We start from the raw sequence: 21,391 nt of genomic DNA on the forward strand, positions 1-21,391 counted from the left end.
TTTATTAGGATTTTTTCATTTATATTTATAAATGATATTGGTCTGTAATTGTCCTTTCTCAAACTATTCCTATCTTATTTTGGTGTAAAGATTATACTGGTGGGCTTCCCTGGTGGCACAGTGGTTGAGAGTCCGCCTGCCAATGCAGGGGACACGGGTTTGTGCCCCGGTCCGGGAGGATCCCACGTGCCGCGGAGCAGCTGGGCCCGTGAGCCATGGCCGCTGAGCCTGCGTGTCTGGAGCCCGTGCTCCGCAACGGGAGAGGCCCGCGTACCGCAAAAAAAAAAAAAAAAAAAAAAAGATTATACTGGCCACTCTCAGTTATTGGTTGAGGAATGTTCCTTTCATTTGTCTCCTCATTGGAATAGTTTTTCTAAGCTTTGGGCTTATCTAGTCTTTGAAAGAACCTATCTTTAAACCTTCTAGGCCTGGCGTTTCTAGATGGGTATATTTTAACTGTTGACATTTCTATCTGTAGTGAACTTTTTTTATTCTTATGTTTATTTATGCCTTCTCTCAGTCTTATAAAAATTTGGTCCAGGGGCCTCCCTGGTGGCGCAGTGGTTGAGAGTCCGCCTGCCGATGCAGGGGATGCGGGTTCGTGCCCCGGTCTGGGAGGATCCCATATGCCGCGGAGCGGCTGGGCCCGTGGGCCATGGCCGCTGGGCCTGTGCGTCCGGAGCCTGTGCTCCGCAACGGGAGAGGCCACAACAGTGAGAGGCCCGCATACCGCAAAAAAAAAAAAAAAAAAAAAAAAAAAAATTAAAAAAAAAAAAAATTTGGTCCATTTTGTCTTTTTAAATAACCAGCTTTTAAGAAAAAATGATAACAAATAAAATGATAAAGAAGAATAAAAGAAAAAAGTCAGCTTTTGACTTTGTTTTGTTCAGGAACTTTTATTCATTTCTGCTCTTTAAAAAAATTTTTTTTAAGTCTTTTTATTGAATTTGTTACAATATTGCTTCTGTTTTATGCTTTTTGGTTTTTTGGCCCAAGGCATGTGGGATCTTAGCTCCCCAACCAGGGATCAAATCTGCACCCCTGCATTGGCAGGTGGACTCTCCACCACTGCACCACCAGGGAAGCCGTATTTATTTTTTTATACAGCAGGCTCTTATTACTCATCCATTTTATACACATCAGTGTGTACATGTCAATCCCAATCTCCCAATTCATCCCACCACCACCACCCGCTGCTGCTTTGTCCCCTTGGTGTCCATACGTTTGTTCTCTACTTCTGTTTCTCAATTTCTGCCCTGTTAACCGGTTCATCTGTACCATTTTTCTAGGTTCCACATATATGTGTTAATATGCGATATTTGTTTTTCTCTTTCTGACTTACTTCACTCTGTATGACAGTCTCTAGATTCATCCACGTCTCTACAAATGACCCAATTTCGTTCCTTTTTATGGCTGGGTAATATTCCATTGTATATATGTACCATATCTTCTTTATCTATTTGTCTGTCGATGGGCATTTAGCTTGCTCTATGACCTGGCTATTGTAAATAGTGCTGCAATGAACATTGGGGTGCATGTGTCTTTTTGAATTATGGTTTTCTCTGGGTATATGCCCAGTAGTGGGATTGCTGAGTCATATGGTAACTCTAATTCTAATTCTAATTCTTCGTTGTTGTGCTCGGCTTTCTTTAGTTATGGTGAGCGGGGGCTACTCTTCGTTGCTGTGTGTGGGCTTCTCATCGTGGTGGCTTCTCTTGCTGCAGAGCACAGGCTCAAGAGCGCAGGCTCAGTAGTTGTGGCTCGTGGGCTTAGTTGCTCTGCGGCATGTGGAATCTTCCCGGACCAGGGCTCGAACCCACGTCTCCTGCATTGGCAGGCAGGTTTTTAACCACTGCGCCACCAGGGAAGCCCCCCTCTTCTTTTTTATGGAGGTAAACTTCATATTCAATGAAATGCATAGATCTTAGGAGTACAGTAAATTTATATACCCTTATAACCACCACCCCAGTCAAGATATAGAATATTTCCAGCAGCCCAGAAAGTTGTCTCGTGCACACTTCTGGTCAGCCCCTACCCATCATAGGTAACCACTGTCTTGATTTCTACCATCATAGATTAGTTTTACCTGTTCTTGAACTTTATGTAAATGAATGATACATTACAGACTCTTATGTCTGACTTCTTTCGCTCAACCTCGTATTTTTGAGATTTAATCTCATTTTGTATATATCTGTAGTTGATTCTTTTTTATTACTGAAAAGCATTCCGTGGTACGAACATATCACAGTGTCTTTATCCAGTCTCCTGTTGATGGCATTTGGATCATTGCCAGTTTGGGTCGATTATGAATAAAGCTGCTGTAAACATTCTTTTACAAATTTCTGTGGACACGTTTTCATTCCCGTTAAGCGGGTGCCTAGCAGTAGAATGCTCAGTCATGAGGTAGGTAGATATATGTTTAACTGTATAGGAAACTGCCAGCAATATTTTGCTTACTCTTTAATAACGTTTATCACAAAAGTTGTATTGATCGGTTTGTGTCTCTCTTCTGTGGGGCTGATGGCTCTTCAAAGCTAGGCTATCTCTTATTCTTTATATTTATGCCACTGCCTAATACAGTGTCTGGGACATATTTGGTGCTCCACAAATGTTGAGTAACTATAATCCTTTCTTTGTATTGCTTTTCTGGAATTTATCACATGCTCTCTTATTGGTTGTATTCATCTTTCTTCTCTATTCGTTTGCAAGCTTCTTAATGAGTAGGAACTTGTTTTATTCTTCTTTGCATTTCCCAGAATATCTGTCACATTGCTTTGAAAATTACTTGTGATGTATGACTGAATACACCAGCCTTTCACCTAGAAGGTGAAGACCCTGGGGCAAAAGAACAAGAGAAGTTTGCCAGGCAGAGCTTCTATTATATCCATTGCCCACATGTGGGAGGTGGTTGTGCTCACTGAGACTTTTGGCCCGGGAAGAACATTTTGTGCCACGTGCTTTGTCTAATCTGCCTCCATTCCAGGAATATATTGCAGCAGTGAGGGAGGGGATTTTACTTTTCATTGGTGTGACTGGTCCCAAAGCAGGTTGTGTGGATCAGTAGAAAGTTTTAATTAGTGTCGCATCATACACTGACACTAAATTAGGTTTTCACTTTGCAGGATGTGTTGCTTATGAAAGAGAGGAAATGTAGTATTTGAATATTTGGTATTCTGTTCTTATTTTGCAGTTAAATCCAGATGTGAACGTTTTCCAGCGGAAATTTGTGAATGAAGTTAGAAGATGTGAAGAAATGGATCGAAAGCTTCGTATGTGCATTTTGGCCTTGTCTGATGTTCCTCTAGTGAGCCATTGTCTTAAATTAGAGTCCTCTTAATAAAGGAAGGAAATACTACAGGAGGAAAAGAAGAGAGGAAAAATCTCGCAGTCTGATGTAAAGATGAATTCCTTGTGCACGAGTAGACGTGTGGTGTTTGGGCTAGGTGGTGCTTAACAGAAACTTCGTTTCAGATGACAAGGCTGCAAGCTGAAAAATACTGGTTATTTTTTATGGGAAGGGTTTTACGGCAGTACTACCCGGTAGAATTCTGAGAGGTAGGACCCAGAACACCATCAGTTTTAGATGTCAGCATAGACACCTTTTAATTTGAGCTATTTATGAGGGAAGAATCTAACATTTATTAAGGTCCTATTGAGAGTTAGGGTGTTCATATACTTTATTTCGTTCATTCCCCACAACATTCCTTCAAGATGGGTGATTTAGTACCCGTATTTAGTAAGTGAAGAAACCAAAGCTTAGAGAGGTTAAGCGACTTGCCCAAGAACGTAAGCTGTCATGATGGGATCAGTGTTTGAATCCAGGTTGTCTGTCTTCAAAATCCAAGATCTTTCTACTATACTATGCCAGCTTTCAGTTAGCTGTTAGGTGAATTTAGTCCCCGTGCTAAAAACTAAGTCAGTAGTTATCACCTGAAACACTTTCCTCTTCTGGTGTTTTGGGGCCTTATTCTGTGCTTGGTTTTTTGTATTTTTTAAGTCAAAACTGACCTGTTTTCAAATTTAATGAAACCCGTGTAGGCTGGAGTGTCTCACTAGCGGGCTAAGTTATATTCTACTGAATCGCACTCTTCTGCAGCTCTTCTCTGCCAACAGTATCTGTGACCAGAACCGTCATACAGTAGAAGTCACAAAGGGTAGAGAGCTGATACAGATGAGGACCAGTTTTAATACCAGAAGAGGGAAAGAAGACAGTAGTGGGATGATAAGCCTGTTTGGGGTAGCTATGCTTTAGAGACGGTAGGGTAGGAGGAAGAGGAATGTGGAGAAAAAAGGATTTCCATGATCTGCCTTTTTTATGTAAAAGTGTCTTTCTTAGAACGAAGCTCTTTTTAGCCAGGTTTGGGGTCTTATTATTTTTTTCCTCAAGTATTGGCAATTCCAGACATGTGCAGCTAGACATGAATGTTTCGATTCTGTCGTTCTAGGATTTGTTGAGAAAGAGATAAGGAAAGCCAATATCCCAATTATGGACACTGGCGAAAACCCAGAGGTGCCCTTCCCCCGGGACATGATTGACTTAGAGGTAAACAATTCTTCTGAGGAAGCCAGATAAGTTTCTTTCTATTTAAATGCAGAGAGTAATTTCCTGAGTAGTTGGAGAGTAGAATAATTCTTGCTGTCCTTGTCTGTTGATTGCAACAGCGTTGTCTATTGATTGCAGCAAGTTTCTTGTGGATGGGATTTAAATGAATCCCATCCACAAGAATGGGATTTGCCTTTTTATGGTATAAAAATCACTGTGGTATCTCAAATACTATCACATGCGACTAAATAAATGTTTATTGGCTTATTGAAACTTTAATGGATCAATGTTAATTTATCCAGTAATTTATTAATCTCATAGACTAAATGAATAGCCTTTCATTAACTTTTCAATAATTATTTTATCTATCCGAAGTCCCCTGAGGAATTTAACCAAGTGTACAACAGAATCTATACACAGAGAAAGACGATTTTAAGCCAAAAAGTTTTCATAAAGAAAATTGCCCTGGTAAAAACACAACACAGTTGTCCCTCAGTATCTGAGGGGATTGGTTCCAGGCCTTCCCTCGGATACCAAAATCTGCTGATGCTCAAGTCCCTTATGTAAAATAGCTGTAGTATTTGCGTATAACCTATGTACATCCTCCCATATACTTTAAATTATCTCTGGATTACTTATAATACCTAGTACAATGTAAATGCTATGTAAGTAGTTGTAAATACAATGTAGATGCTAGGTAAATAGTTGCTGGTGGGCAGCAGATTCAAGTTTTGCTCTTTGGAACTTCCTGGAAAATGTTTTTCCCCAAATATTTTCGAACCATGGTTAGTTGAATCTGCAGGTATGGAGCCCAAGGATATGGAGGGCTGACTGTACTTGCTGTGTTGTTCAAAGATACCTTTGAACCATCTGGGTGGCAAGCGTTCTGTGGGATGGATGAATTCATCTGTCTTTCAGAGCAAGCATTTTGAGCTTCCTCTGAGTAAATTGGTTGTGTGTTGTTGTTGTTCTTTCTGTAGGCCAATTTTGAGAAGATTGAAAATGAACTGAAGGAAATCAACACAAACCAGGAAGCTCTGAAGAGAAATTTCCTGGAACTGACTGAATTAAAATTTATACTTCGCAAAACTCAGCAGTTTTTCGATGAGGTCAGACTATTATTTCTTTTAATATTTGAGCAGCTGATATTACACCAGCACAAGTGGGCCATATTTTTATTCCAATAATTATTTTAATTTGCTAGTTTGAAAGCAATACCATTTCTGCACCCTGTTTTAGTTGAAGAAATGTCAGATTATGTTCCATTTTTCATGCAGTGCACAGCCAGCCATGGTTTTGTATAATTTTGCATTTTCAGCAATGTTTCATCTCAAGATGGGGAAAGGAACCCTAAAGTAGTTGTATAAACATAGTTAGATGAAATTTTTACATTTTAAGGTAAGTATATGCTTAAAGTTGAAGCAACAGGAAACAGTTAGTTATACATGAGATTATAACAAAGGTTTAATCTCCAAACCTTCTGTCGTTAAATTTTAATTTTTATCCTCTATGTTTGCTGGTCAACCTTTGAGCACATTTTTAAGTACTCCAGATTGCACATCACACTTAATTTTTCAAGAGCTTTTCTTTATGTTGTTTGGAAAATTGGTAGGATGCCTGTTTGAAATTCCTGGATTTTCATATAAACTCAACTTTATTACCTTGTAGGGAAAAAATGTTAATAAGTTCCTGGGTTAAAAATGTAGGTGACTAAGTTGCCAGGTGACAGCTTGCTGAGGTGATCCCATGGAAAGGATTGGAATAAGCCTTTCAGAAGGCTTCCTTCTCCTAATTAAACCTGAGGAGGAGTCTTAGCTTTCAGCCTGGACGTGCTTTTTCTGATGGCCTAAAATATGGGTAACTCTTTTCAGTAGGTGTCTTTGCCACCAGATTAACAACATCAGACATTTCAGAGATTGTCCCAGTCACTCTTCAGTGTACCTTCCCATAAGTTCTTTATTTCCTTTGCTCAACAACAACAAAAATGAGCAAAGCTTTTGAAAAATAGAAGGCCCATTTTAGTTAGCATCTTATATGTCCTCAGTTTTACTTGTAATTTCTGTCTTTCGAGGAAAGAAAAACTCTCACTGGTTCTCTAGCCTGGAGCAGGGGGTTGCCAGCTAGCAACATCAGCCTCACCTGGGAACTTGTCAGAATGCAAATTTTCAGTCCTCACACGAGACTTTTTCAATCAGAAACTCTGAGGGTGGTGCCCAGCCCAGCAGTCTGTTTTCACAAGGTGATTCTGAAGCATGCTAGTGTGAGAACCGGGGGGCTAGAGAAAGTCAGCTGAAGATGTGATACATTCCTTAGTAAACTAAGGATGTGACTCAGAGAAGCCATGCTAATTAAAAGGATCTCTTGGAGCCAGGGAAAGGAGAAAAGCTCATAGGAATTTAACTGCCCAGTCTTCCTGAGAATCAGGATCTGGCTACATACCAGGAGAGGGTTGGTGTGAATATTCAGTTTGCTCACTGAGTTGAGAGTTTTGAGACTGATGGTGACTTCTTTCACCAGTCCCCGATATAACATTAAAGGGTGTGGGGCAGTGTGATTAACTCTTTCCAGGTGTTACAGGTCTTTTGCAGCAGGCACGGCCACTTGCGCCCAGTGGTTTTCATGAATAAATCATCTGGAATTCCAGTGTACTCACTGTGAAAACATTATTGTGTTTATACTCATTAATTCACAGAGCATTTGAAGAGCACCTACTGTTTGTAAAGCATAAGATGGGTAAGACATGGTCCCTTTGTTCAAGGAATATGTCACTTACTCATATCAGGAAACATCCCTGAACACAGTGCCTCCCTGTGCTCACAGACATGTGCTTTTCTATACATGTCCAAGCTGCTGCCCACAGATCCAAAGTAAATCTGGCCTCAAGGTCAAAGCTCAGTTACTTTCATCATTATTTGGGACTTAATTCTTTTACCCTCTCCCCTCTTTCTTTCCCTTTTGATACAGCTTTTAGTTTACTGCTGGGATGTTGCTGAGATGTATAAAACTGTTTTTCATAACCTCCTGAGTTTAAGGATTGGGATAGGCTTCCTAGTCTAGTTCATTCTGGTAGAAATTCTGAATAAAGACTGACAAATGGACTCCCTTAATGGAAATAGTTTTTTAAACTGTTAATTTTATAATTAAAAAAATAGTAAAAACAAAATAAGAGGATATATAAAATAGATAACTAATAAGGACCTACTGTATTGCACAGGGAACTCTTCTCAGTACTTTGTAATGACCTATATGGGAAAAGAATCTTAAAAAGAGTGGATATATGTATGTGTATAACTGATACACTTTGCTGTACAGCAGAAACTAACACAACATTGTAGATCAACTATACTCCAATAAAAATTTTTTTAAAAATAAGGGGAACCACTTGGCAAGATGATACAAGATTTTAAAATTGTAGCTATGGGCTTAGGAATTTTCTTTGTGATTAATAGGTCTAAACATGAAACACTCATCCTGAGAAGGCAGACATGACCTTCACGCCCTATCCATTTTGTATTGTTTTCCCCCTCCTAGTCGTGCAAAACATTTGTTTTTAATCTCTGGAAGTACTTCTGAGCACGAGGCCTTGGCTGTGAGCGGTTCTTCTGTTGCTTTCGGCATCAGTCCCTGTCACTCCCCTGTGAGGAGTCTTCTGGCAAGCACCACTCCTCCTTTTCTCTGCTAGTGCCCAGTCAGTGTCTTGCCGGCTCTTACCATTAGCTCTTTGTCTCAGCCAGGTCCCTTTCACTAACCCCTGCCCTGCTGTGGCCATACAGCAGTCTCAGGTGTCACTGCCACGATAGGAGACAAGGCCTCACAGAGTTAAGCACGTCTGCACATGCGAGTGCACGCTTTACTTAATGCAAGAGATAAGGAAACTTGGGACCCTCAACTCTCAGAGATGTAGAATTTCATGAGACTTGCTTCCATGCCTGAGATGATAATGTTTGCAAGTGGCCTGAAACACTACCTACCAATTTTAAACCCTTCTTTTTAAATATAATTTGGTGAATATGATCAGTAATTTACAATAATGAGTTAGCAGAAAATGGCTAAATCAGAAGATGATTCTTTGCATCTCCAGGCATAGGGGTTATGATTGGCCAAGGGTGTAGAAAGGGAGAAGTGAACATATATTGAATATTCTTATGATTTATAATGATTAAAAATTTGATTTAGCCATTTCTTATCCAGAGCATTTAAAATGACTTGTTAATGATTATCCTTTTCTCAGTCTTCTTGCTTATGAAGAACTGTAAGAGCTGGAGAGATTTCTCTGCATCTTTTACCATAAGCACCATAACATATGAGAGCGTAAAGAAGACTGGAAAAGTAATGGTTAATGGCATGCAGATCCCTGCCTTCCTTTCCTTCTGAGTTTTCCATCCATCTGCTTTCTTTACTTTTGTTTCCCATCTGCCATCTCCTTTGGGGCTTGAGTGAATACCTTAGGTGAAGAAATATAATTTCTTTCTCAATGTAGATGGAAACGGAAGTGTTTGCTCTTGGTAATGTAGCTTGAACTGGATGTGCCGCTTATACTGAAGTGCAGAAATAGAACTACTGAAGTTCTGCTACTTCCTTTTTTCAAGGCATGGTTTTAGAATTCTGACTGGGGCAAGGGGTAAATCAGCGGGCATAGCAAGTAATTTAGAAGAACCTTGGCAGTACTTTTATTAGAGAACCCAGGTTAGTATTTAGGTACTTGATGACATGGTTTTCAGTATTGCTTTAAAGGCCCTCAGTTAGTGGTTGTGGACATCTAGTTTCTCATCAGGCACAATTATTTCATTTGACAAATTTTAACTTTTCTCTCTAAGACTTAGGATTCTTAAGTATGAAATAGTGAAATTATTAATTAGAATATGATTGCAAATTTCTATTTAATTTTAATTCTGTTGGGGTTTTTTCTTTTGTTTTTTTAATTCCCAGAGAATTCTGGATATACTTTTTGGAGTAGTCTAGTTGCTAAACACTACTTGCTGTTCCATCAGTTTTCCCCTTTAGAGCACATATGTTTGCACCGAGTCTGATCTTTATGGTTTGCGTAAACCAGGTCTTGTGAACCATGTAGGGAAGTAGACAGGAGGCTTGTGGGTAGTAGTCAGTTTCACTGGTTTTTGGCAAGGGACACCCTAAGAGCAAGTTGAAAGGCAGTAGTCACCTGGATCCTCGAAACAAGTTGCCTGTGACTTGCAGTCAGCTGATCTGATTTTAAGTAGAAACAAAAAGAGCCCCGTAAGCTTCCATTTGAGGGCAAGTGGTAACCTGTGCCCCCATTATCTCATCTTAAAGTTTTCCAAATCTCATGACAGTATTTCTCTGCACTTCTGGTGTACCCAGTGCCTACCCTTCCTTTTTTTTTTTTTTTTTTTTTCCTTTTGGTTGTTGAGAGTAGATCCTGCTTCTAGAATTTACTTCCCAAACAATTGCTTTCACTTGTTTAGACTTTCAGACTTATCATCTGGTTTATACTCAGTTCCCCACCCCCCCACCCTTTGACTTTACACTTATGGTCCTATGACTTTATCAAGAGGGGTTCCCACGTGGCATTTTTTCGATAGTGGGGTTGACAGAAATAGAATCAAATTGAAATTTAGAGTGAAAATGATAGAGAAAAATTCTCCTGATTTTTTGTTTAGTTCTGCTTTTGAAAAGGAAGATTATTCTTGCTTACTTCTAGTCTTTGGTCAAACACGTAGTGCATGGATATTGAAGTTGGGGAGGTCAGTCAGTGGAGAAGTCAGTTGGCCTGCATTTTTTAGGGTAGCTTCTCCTTCCTGATGAGAGGGAAGGTGGTAAGATGTATTATGAAGAGAGAGGCTAGGAAATGTAGACCTACGTCTGAGAAGATCCTGCTCCTCTTTCATTTTATTGTATAAACTGTCATGGTGGAAATCATTTTAAATCTAAACAATCAAACTAGTCCACATGCTCTATATTGGCTTATTATCTGTTACTTTTTCTTCACTTCACTTGATTTAGATGGTTGGCTTAAGCTATGTTCTCAAGAATCCTGAAACTGTAAAGCCTACGTGAACTTTTTTTTTTTTTTTTTTTTTGCTGTACGCTGGCCTCTCACTGTTGTGGCCTCTCCCGTTGCGGAGCACAGACTCCGGACGTGCAGGCTCAGCGGCCATGGCTCACGGGGCCAGCCACTCCGGGGCATGTGGGATCTTCCCGGACCGGGGCACGAACCCGCGTCCCCTGCATCGGCAGGTGGACTCTCAACCACTGCGCCACCAAGGAAGCCCTTTGCTTTTTTTTTTTTTTTTTTTCTACGTGAACTTTTTTTTTTTTTTTTGCGGTATGCGGGCCTCTCACTGTCGTGGCCTCTCCCGTTGCGGAGCACAGGCTCCGGACGCGCAGGCTCAACGGCCATGGCTCACGGGCCCAGCCGCTCCGCGGCATATGGGATCCTCCCAGACCGGGGCACGAACCCGTATCCCCTGCATCGGCAGGCGGACTCTCAACCACCGCGCCACCAGGGAGGCCCTACGTGAACTTTTTAATATTCCTAGATTCCTGGTCAGAAACTAGAACATTCAGATATGTTTTCACTTTTCCTTCCCTTTATTGATGCAACGGAGGCTCATGCCTGCCCAGCTATTGTGCTTCTTATCCTTTTGGACAAAGAAATACTCTTTAAATCCCATGGTTTGGAGCATTTTTTACAGTGTTCATGCTGAAAGTTCTCATGTTCTGAATTTTTAAGAGCGTGGAAAACTTAGAAATCTGGAGATGCCCCTTCTATCTTTCTCCTGTTCAAGACGGTGACAACACCTTTCTTTCTTCCTTAGAAAGAGAGTCTCGGGAGGGAGACGCAAGAGGGAAGGGATATGGGAACAGATGTATATGTATAGCTGATTCACTTTGTTATAAAGCAGAAACTAACACACCATTGTGAAGCAATTATACTCCAATAAAGTTGTAAAAAAAAAAAAAAATAGAAAGAGAGTCTCCATCTTTTGCATTCTTACCCAGAGAAAATTCTAGCTTGTAGCTGCCTGGAAAGTTGGTGTTGAATGTATCTGCAGAGCTGCCTTGTTTTTGCTCGAAAGGAAGAAACACTTTAGCTTCTATCCATATGCAAAGGTATTTCTTGGTACTTTCATGGCTCATTCAGGGAAACATAAGAGAAAAAATGGTTTCCACCAAGTAACAGATTTATACAGGTGTTACCATCATTTAATGTTTTTTCCTTTATTCCTTATTTCTAAAACCATTTCCCCAGATGCTTTACTGGGGTAATTCTGCTTCCTTTACCTCTTGTTTCTTTCCTTTGTTTTCTTCCCCTGTTCTTTCTGTCTTCTTTTTGTAGGTATGTCTTCTCTTTTGGTGTTTTTTTTTTTTTTCATCTTTATTTTCTGAACTTATCTCCTGGTTCCTCGTTCCCTGCATGCCACTAACTATTTTCATTAGATATTAATTGATTTGTGAATTCAGGCTGAATTGCATCATCAGCAGATGGCGGATCCAGACCTGTTGGAAGAATCCTCATCCCTCTTGGAGCCAAGCGAGATGGGAAGAGGCACGCCTTTAAGACTTGGGTACGTACCACTTCAGCCCTCTGTACTCAGTGGGGTCATGTTCATTTTTGCTTTTCAGAAGAGCGGTGAGGCTGGGCATTCACTTGCTTCCCGGATGCCCTCTCTTCTGAACCCATTGCGAAGTGTTGCTAAGTCGCTTTGGATTCGGTTCCTGAGTTGTTCTGTCAACCCTCTGCTGAGTCCAGGAATCAGACTTTGGCAGCCCTTTTTTTTTTGCGGTACATGGGCCTCTCACTGTTGTGGCCTCTCCCGTTGCGGAGCACAGGCTCCGGACGCGCAGGCTCAGCGGCCATGGCTCACAGGCCCAGCCGCTCCGCGGCATGTGGGATCTTCCCGGACCGGGACACGAACCCGTGTCCCCTGCATCGGCAGGCGGACTCTCAACCACTGCGCCACCAGGGAAGCCCTGGCAGCCCTTTTGACATAAAATGCATATTCTCCTGTTTGGCGTCTTTGCCCCCTGCTCTCACTTTCCTCCCATACTGTGGCGTGGAATAGTTCCCAATATGGCTCTTCTCCCCACAGCTTCGTGGCTGGTGTGATCAACCGGGAGCGCATCCCTACTTTTGAGCGCATGCTTTGGCGGGTGTGCCGGGGGAATGTGTTCCTGCGGCAGGCTGAAATCGAGAACCCCCTGGAGGATCCTGTGACTGTAAGACAAGGAAATTGCGTCTCATGGAGTAGGTCTTGTAAAGGGAGCTCAGAGCAGTTACGCAGCAGGTGCCACCTGAACCTGACCCTCCCATGGAGGAGCCCTTAGGTTTACTCTGCTTTGATCTATGAATTTGAAGGGCTGCTCTTTTCCTCTTTACCTCCATCACATGTGTACATACAATGTATATGTGACGTATACATATATTTTTTCAAGCTTTACCTTTGTAGGTATTATTTTGATTAGAAGTATGTTTTTTCCAGTTATTTTAAACTTTAGCTTTATATGTTTTCTGTTACTTATCTGGGACCCAAAGAAAATTAACTTTCTATGAAAATTAACTTAAAGACATCTAGTTCCAAGTCTGGTAACATCCATATGTAAAAAGAGGAGAGATTTCCTAAACTGTGATCTTTATAAGCTGATGAAACTTTAATTGGTAAAGTTTTTTGTCTACTTGTTTGTTGGGAGTTTTAGGAACTTAGTTTAAAGATTTATATTGTACAAGATGGGATGATCTTCCCCACCCAATGCTTTGGAAAGTAGAAGTAGCTTAGCATCTTGGCATTTGACATAATGGGACAGAGTTCTTAGCATAAACCTACATTTAGAATGGTGAGTCCTAATTTCAGGGATGACAAGCAAAGAAGATTAAATGTTCTGCAAAAAATTTATTTCACTTTGGTATTAGTATTATTTAGAAACTTGGAGTTGGTTTTTATGTTCTCAAGTGTCTTTTGGGTTTCTTAAATTAGTATTCTTTTTTCTACCTAAGAAGAGAGGTTGAATTATGAGGCTTCTCAGAGTCGGTGGGTCATACAACTAGAAATGATCCTGGTAAATGGATCTTCTCCTCGGTACCGAGTAGGGGTGTGGTGACCCTTAGGTTACGGCGAGTGTCTCCTTACATGGAGGAGCAGTGTTATGGTCTTACTGAAGGCTGTCCTTGGGTTGTAGAGACATTGTAGTCAGCAATCACACCTAGTGTGGAGCTGTTCTCAGGAATATTCAGCCAAGTTCTGGGCAACAGAAACATTTTATCAATAAATCGAGTAAGGGAGGGTCTGGATATCTACAGCAGAGCAGCTGCGCGAAGAATGTGCTCCAGTTTATTCCTAGAGAACTTAGGAATTTCAGACTCTTGAGCCTTACTTTCTTCACTCCTTCACTCTTCTTCCCTCCTTATCCTCCTATAATTTTGTTTGTTTTCCTGTAACAAAAGCTCTATAGGAATAGGAGAAAATACAGGCAACCGGAGATAGTTCTGGTTGACACCCACTATAGCTTATTTTCTTCATCTTTCCTTCTAGCCTTTGCCTCATACTTCAGGTACCAACTTGGTATTTGGAATGGATTGCCTTCCTCCCTGCCCCCTAAGGTGTAAATGGGCATGAATCATGAGATTCTGCATCAGCATTCTTCCCAACTACTCAGTTCCTTGTAGTTATTCAGCCCCCTTTATCTGGAGTTTCTAAGCATGGGAATAGGCAGGAATGGCTTCCTTCTCTTTGCTCTTCTCTGTACTTATGTCATTTAGGCAATATAAGATGTATTCAGTTTAAAGTTGAATTGGTAAATAGGGCTAAATTCTTCTAAGAAGAGAATCATCTTTGCATCCATGTCAATCTCCTGGTTGAGTTGAAAAACAAGTACAGAAAGATTTTTGCGAATCAGAGGTTACAGGGCACATGTTCTCGTAGTGAGCTTAAGAAATGGATTGCGGGTAGTGGTTAAAATACACAGTTGCCATATCCTTAAAAGATTCCAGTTGTTTCTATATCACCAAGAAAGTAAGTTACTTAAGAAGTTTTCTTCTGGATTATAAGTCTGAATTCTTGGTTTTTGGTTTGGGGCCTAGGGAGACTACGTGCACAAGTCTGTGTTCATCATTTTCTTCCAAGGCGATCAGCTGAAAAACAGAGTCAAGAAAATCTGTGAAGGGTAAGAGGAAGGTGCCTCCCCTGAGGGTGCATCCAAGCCACCTATTATTAAGCCTAGAGAATAGAGAAACACAAACCCTGTTAGTTCACCTTGACACGGTGAATATATCTTTTAATAATGTTAAGGTTATTTTAAACAATGAGAAATGGCCTAAGTTTATTTTATTTTTTATTTATTTTATTTATTTATTTATTTTTGTTTGTTTTGTTTTGCGGTACGTGGGCCTCTTACTGTTGTGGCCTCTCCCGTTGCGGAGCACAGGCTCCGGACGTGCAGGCTCAGCAGCCACGGCTCACGGGCCCAGCCGCTCCGCAGCATGTGGGATCTTCCCGGACCGGGGCATGAACCTGTGTCCCCGGCATCGGCAGATGGACTCTCAACCACTGCGCCATCAGGGAAGCCCCCTAAGTTTATTTTTTTAGACTGTCAAAATCACAATTTCCTTTTCTTAGAAAAAGTAATTAGGACTCACGATTTATAAATTCTACATTGTTCTGGGACAACAGGTCTTCATACCTAGCAGTGTACCATAGGCACTGTGCCCTTAAACTCTTCTGAAATTCTGCTCATGAGATCTTTTCTCCATGCCATTTTTCTCCAGCAATTTATCATGTAATTTGTATCACCGTTTCTTTTTCTTTTTTTTTTTAATCTAAAGGAATTTAATAGCTACACAGAATGTCAAAACAGTTCACATGTTGCTGCTCTGTCTGTAGGCTCCTTCCCATAAATAGTTTTTTTTTTTTTTAATTTTTTATATTTTTATTTTTTTTTTGCGGTACGCGGACCTCTCACTGCTGTGGCCTCTCCCGTTGCGGAGCGCGGAGCACAGGCTCCGGCTCCGGACGCGCAGGCTCAGCGACCATGGCTCACGGGCCCAGCCGCTCCGCGGCATGTGGCGTCTTCCCGGAGCGGGGCACGAACCCGTGTCCCCTGCATCGACAGGCGGACTCTCAACCACTGCGCCACCAGGGAAGCCCAAATAGTTATTATTGATTAGTGCATCAGTCTGAACGAATCCTGTTTGGGTCCTTCTCGTAGGTTAACATTACGTTCTGAGATTGCTTAAGTCGGCTATGGTAAAGCATTTCAGTGTTTCTCAGGCTGCGTCTGCACTTCCAGGTTCCGGGCCTCACTCTATCCCTGTCCCGAGACGCCACAGGAGAGGAAGGAGATGGCTTCTGGAGTTAATACCAGGATTGACGATCTCCAAATGGTACACAGAGGCCCGGAGGGAATTTGTTTTTGTGAAATACTACAGTAGAAGACCATTCTTCTCCGTTGAAACACGAATAGTTAGTTGATTAGGCACCTGCAGCAGCCCAGGATACATTTCTTTTTTTACTATTTTTAATTCATTCCTTGAAACTTTTCCCCAGCTCCCATGCGGAATGACTTAAAAATGGCATGAATCATCTTCAAATAAGACAGGGATGCTATGCTTCTGAAATCGTTGTTGCCTAGGGTATTCGGTCCCCCTCCTCATGAGTCTGAGATATTTTTATAGTAAAGTATGCTTAGTTAAGAAAAAAAATCAAATAACATAGAAGTACATATCAAGTCAATTCTGCCTCACACACACTGTCTCCAGAGCAGCCACGCTTAACAGCTTGGTGTGTATCCTTCTGGTCACCTTGAATCTGAACCACAGAGTCTAGCCAGTGAGTCCTGGTGTAACTCTTGTACCCAAGAAGAAACGTTTACCAAATTGCAGTGTGTGTGGTTTGCACACACCATGGTTGTCAGGGGGTTCTAAGTAGGGAGTCGTGATTTATGCACACATGGAAGGAAAAGAGTGCCCAGTTGGAGCTTTGTTCCCTATTGAAAGGATGTGATGATTGCCCCCTTGAAGCATCAATAAACATACTTAATCCCAAAGGCAGTTCTTTCCAGCAGTGGCAAATTGTCAGAGATACGTTATAACTCCCATTTCAGCATCCTTTCTCATCTTTCCCTCCAACCCCCTTTGTATGTGACCCGCCGACTTGACCCGTTGCCAGCTCCTTTCAGATACACTTACCTGTTTAACCAAGGGAAGAGTTTTTTTAGAAGTGCTGGTGGGTGATAAGCCATGCTAGTACATTCTGGGTTCTAGGACTGTTCTACCCCCTGCTTATGAGGTAGGCTTGTGGTAGATTTTGAAGAGCATGTGCAGTAGTCGTTACAAATGACTAGAATCTGATTTTTAAAACACCAAACTGTGTGAAGTAAAATTTTAAAAGGGATTGAATACCAAGGAGTGAGATGTGTGGGCGTGGGCTGGTGGGGAAAGAGAAAAGCAAATAGAACATTGCTTGCAAGTTTATTTAGCATCCTTCCAGAAGTTTAAATAGTAATTGTGAAATTGTCAACAACCAGGAAAGAAAGTAGCTTTGTTCCTTTATTCTCAAGTGATCCAAGAGTTTCCCTTAGCATGCCATGGCTTTTTTTTTTTTTAAACCTCTCATGGAAGTTACTTTCTACTGCCCAAGACAGTTTCTCAGGGAGCAGTGAGGACGTTTTTCCCAAACTGACTTGAAAAGCCAGCTATGATGGAGACTTGAGCTAAAATGATTAATGTATAGTTTTTTCTCTTCAAACAAATGTGGAGATTTAAGGTAGATTCTCATGCACAAGTGTGCATGGTGGGGTGCTTGCCCAATTTTGGCTTAGCCCCCTCTTCTGCTATAGAAATCTTAAATATTTGGTGATAAACAAGGCAGTAGAACGTAAAGTGTTCCTGGCTCTTCCTCCCACTCTATTCTTGGCAATGTGATTCCTCCGAGGGAACTCTGTGCTAGTTTCCAAAGCCTTCTTGGGGGGAAAAGAAGCCTGACAGAAGAATCAAGCCTTACCTGCTCCATGCTGACCGTGGTATGTGGCGGTGTAAATCCCCTCTAAAGGCCGTGGTGTCTCCTCCCCCTGGCAGGCAGCCACTCTTCTTTTTTTTTTTTTTTTTGCTGTATGCAGGCCTCTCACGGTTGTGGCCTCTCCCACTGCGGAGCACAGGCTCCGGACGCGCAGGCTCAGTGGCCATGGCTCACGGGCCTAGCTGCTCCGCGGCATGTGGGATCCTCCCGGACCGGGGCATGAACCCGTGTCCCCTGCATCGGCAGGCGGACTCTCAACCACTGTGCCACCAGGGAAGCCCAGGCAGCCTCTCTTGGCAGAGGCAGATGCTGGTGTTCAGCAGTGCCTCTGTCCCCCCAGTCCCTGAGGCTGGCTTATGTTCAGGGTGTTCTGCCACTTGCTGTTCTTAAGTAGGGATTTGACAACTTGGTCAGCTCCTGGGCCTGTGATGCTGACATCTTTGACTCTGAGTTACAGGCTCCACATGGAAAGTCATTGCTCTTTAGCAAGCCAGATAAAAGCCAGTGACCTACGTTCTGCTGTGGATTTTGTGGTAAGATTAAATTTAGAGAGAAAAGCTAAAAACCATTTTCTCAGGTTTCTCTTCAGCTTGAAGCTAAATGAATATGAATGTTAGTCATTGGAACTCTAATTTCTTATAATTTGGCCAAAAAAAAAAAGAGAAAATTCTAGCCAGAGGAAGAAAAAACCCAGATCCCCACCTGCCCGTCTCAGAAAGCTGTGCCTCTTTGCCTTCATGTCCTGAAATCTAAGACTGGTGTTAGAAGGATCCCTGTCTGCTCCTTTCTCTCCCAAAAGGTTCTGAATCAAACGGAGGATCACCGCCAGAGGGTTCTGCAGGCAGCTGCTAAGAACATCCGTGTCTGGTTCATCAAAGTGCGGAAGATGAAGGCCATTTACCACACTTTGAACCTGTGCAATATAGATGTGACCCAGAAGTGCCTGATTGCGGAGGTCTGGTGCCCTGTCACTGACCTTGACTCCATCCAGTTTGCACTCAGAAGGGGCACGGTGAGTCCCCCACAGCTAGCAGTGCAGCCTACAGCCAGGAAGAAAGGATCCCATCCACAGTAACATGAACCAGTTACATTTTTATGGCATTTTTAGTCTCAGAGTTCTTTAATATACTCATCTTGTATCCTGACAGTACATTTTGTATATGCTTATTTTTCGAATGTAGAAATTGCAGTTGAAAAAGAGATTAAATGATTTGGGCATATACCCATGATCCTCAGGATAGCTCAAAATCGGAACATCAATTTCCTGATCCACTCTCTCTGTCCATTAGACTAGTTCCATAATATAACCCTCGCAGTTCCATTTAGTAGTTAATTAGAGCTACTGCCCTATCCAAAGCACTGATCTAGGGGCCAGGAGGTACAGAGATGTAAAAAATGGGCCTTCAGGTATCTTATGACTTATTTGAAGAGGCTGATGTGCATACAACACAGTCTGTGCTAAGAGTAGTTTATGTATGTGGAGGGAAGGAAGGCACTAGCTTTTCCAACTAGGACGATCAGAAAAAGCTTCAGGAAGGTGGCATTTACTCAGGGCTTTGAAGAATGGGTAAGATGTCGACTGGCAACAGTGAGAAGAAAACAGTATGGACAAAGGCAGGAAGTACAGTGTGACCATGTGTGGTTGGGCCAGAACAGGAATCATAATGGGTGAGCCGAAAGAGCAGGAGGCAAACCTAGGTCAGGGAGACTAGAACCTAATTGTCAAGGGTTGTTTTTTTCTGTTTTGTTTTTTAAATAAATTTATTTATTTACTCATTTATTTTTTGGCTCTGTCAAGTCTTTGTTGCTGTGCGTGGGCTTTTCTCTAGTTACAGCGAGCGGGGGCTACTCTTCGTTGTGGTGCGTGGGCTTCTTATTGCAGTGGCTTCTCTTGTTGCGGAGCACAGGCTCTAGGCACGCAGGCTTCGGTACTTGTGGCACACGGGCTCAGTAGTTGTGGCTCGCGGGCTCCAGAGCGCAGGCTCAGTAGTTGTGGCGCACGGGCTTAGTTGCTCTGCGGCATGTGGGATCTTCCCGGACCAGGGCTCAAACTTGTGTCCCCTGCATTGGCAGGCAGATTCTTAACCACTGCGCCACCAGGGAAGTCCCATGAAGGGTTTTTAATACCAGGTTAGTGGGTTTAAATTTTATCCCAAAGGGAGTGGAGAGACATTGGAAGTTATTTAGCAGTGAAAGGACATGATCAAAACGGTTTTAAAAGAGTAGTCCAGGGACTTCCCTGGCAGTCCAGTGGTTAGGATTCTGTGCTTCCGCTGCAGGGGGCCCGGGTTTGATTCCTGGTCAGGAAACTAAGATCCCATATCCCACATGCCTCGAGGCATGGCCAAATAAATAAATAAATAGAATAGAATGAGTAATCCATTGATAGCATCTGGGTTGGACTGGGGAATAGAGAGAGTTTACAAGTAGGGGTTCCGTTAGGAGGTTATTGTAAACACAGAGCAGTAAGTGATAATGACCCCTGCAGTAAGACTTGGCAATGGGAAAAGCAAATGATGAATTTGTGAGACACTCTGAAGGAGGTATCAATTGGTATACTGGGTATTTAGCAATGTGCAGGAGAAGTACAAGGAGAAAAAATTTAAAATGTTTCTGAGGCATCAAAGCTGGGTGGCTGGTAGAATAATAGTTTCATTGATGGAAGTAAAAGTTCAGCACGAGAAACTTATTGATCGGAGAAGGATGATAAGTTCAGTTTCAGTCACATTGAGGGGTTGGACAGAAATCCACATGGAAATCTCAAGCAGAAAATGGGATAGGTTCTCAAAAGAAAGGGCAACATGAAAGAAATGGGTTGCATGAGGTTGGAAGGGCGTGAGACCTCCAAGAGAGAAAATAAGGAGCTAATAATAGAACATGGGGGGCCCTGCAGTGTTACAGGCAGGGGAGGAAGAGCCAGCAAAGAGACAGGAAAGGCATGGTTGGTAAGCGGAAGAGGTAGCTCTGCAGTGTCAGGGGCTTGCATATAAGAGAAAAGACCTTTGGATCCGGTGATGAGCCAGCCACTTTGGCTAAGTGTGCTCTGCTTGACTGCAAGGATTAGGGAGTTCAGAGTAGGTGGCGGAGGAAGAAAGCCAGAGAATAACTTTGCTTCCTCCGTAAAAGGAGAAGAGAACAATGACACTTGTAGACAGGCAGATAAGGATGTCTCCAGAGGAGGTACCACAGTTTCTTGGGTTACATATTTTAGATTTTTTTTTTTTCAAGGTGAGGGTAGTTTTCCCGAGACTTCATTTAAATCTTTCATTGTAAATTTTATAGCTAGTTCCAGTTTCCCCAAAGACCGGAAAGCTTGAGATATAATTTACATAAAAGAAAATACACATATTTTACGTGTACTGTTCAATGAGTTTTGATAAATATATATGCCTGTGTAACCACCATCACAATTAGGAGGGTGACCTGATTCTGAAATACGTGCTTTATGTTTCCCAGGAACACAGCGGCTCCACCGTGCCCTCCATCCTGAACAGGATGCAGACCAACCAGACTCCCCCAACTTATAACAAAACCAACAAGTTCACATGTGGTTTTCAGAACATAGTGGATGCTTATGGAATTGGAACTTACCGAGAGATAAATCCAGGTAAAAAAGCTTGACTCTTTTCCCTCTTAGAGGTTTTATTCTTTGTTATTTCTTTCAGTGCCTCACTCTGAATGCAATTGAACACAATTGGCTTAAAACTAAAGATGTTGTCAAGGCCTCAGCTGTTGTGTATTTCCTGTGAGGAGGTGCCTGTTTGGATGCAGGGAGTGAGGTTTATCGCTGGGTGGCACCCCTTTAGGAGGTGGTTTTATAGGAGTTTTATAGGAATGAGCTCCGTGGATTGGATTCCTC

At 42.1% G+C, this 21,391-nt stretch overlaps 1 protein-coding gene across 6 annotated transcripts in view; it reads left to right on the forward strand.

The window, feature by feature from the left end:
* Positions 1–21,391, forward strand: part of ATP6V0A1 (ATPase H+ transporting V0 subunit a1) — a 55,395-nt gene that overhangs the window by 9,327 nt on the left and 24,677 nt on the right. For 4 of the 6 annotated variants that reach the window (XM_060080340.1, XM_060080342.1, XM_060080345.1 and 1 more), the window contains exons 3-11: positions 3,191–3,269; positions 4,446–4,543; positions 5,524–5,652; positions 11,987–12,090; positions 12,616–12,742; positions 14,601–14,683; positions 15,806–15,899; positions 18,332–18,544; positions 20,989–21,139. In XM_060080340.1, the coding sequence (XP_059936323.1) occupies positions 3,191–3,269; positions 4,446–4,543; positions 5,524–5,652; positions 11,987–12,090; positions 12,616–12,742; positions 14,601–14,683; positions 15,806–15,899; positions 18,332–18,544; positions 20,989–21,139 (1,078 nt within the window). The remainder of the gene's footprint in view (positions 1–3,190; positions 3,270–4,445; positions 4,544–5,523; positions 5,653–11,986; positions 12,091–12,615; positions 12,743–14,600; positions 14,684–15,805; positions 15,900–18,331; positions 18,545–20,988; positions 21,140–21,391) is intronic. The other 2 variants (XM_060080343.1, XM_060080344.1) reach the window with 1 other exon arrangement.

This window comes from Mesoplodon densirostris, chromosome 18 (genome assembly GCF_025265405.1).
Source record: "Mesoplodon densirostris isolate mMesDen1 chromosome 18, mMesDen1 primary haplotype, whole genome shotgun sequence".
NCBI classification, from domain to species: Eukaryota; Metazoa; Chordata; class Mammalia; order Artiodactyla; family Ziphiidae; genus Mesoplodon; species Mesoplodon densirostris.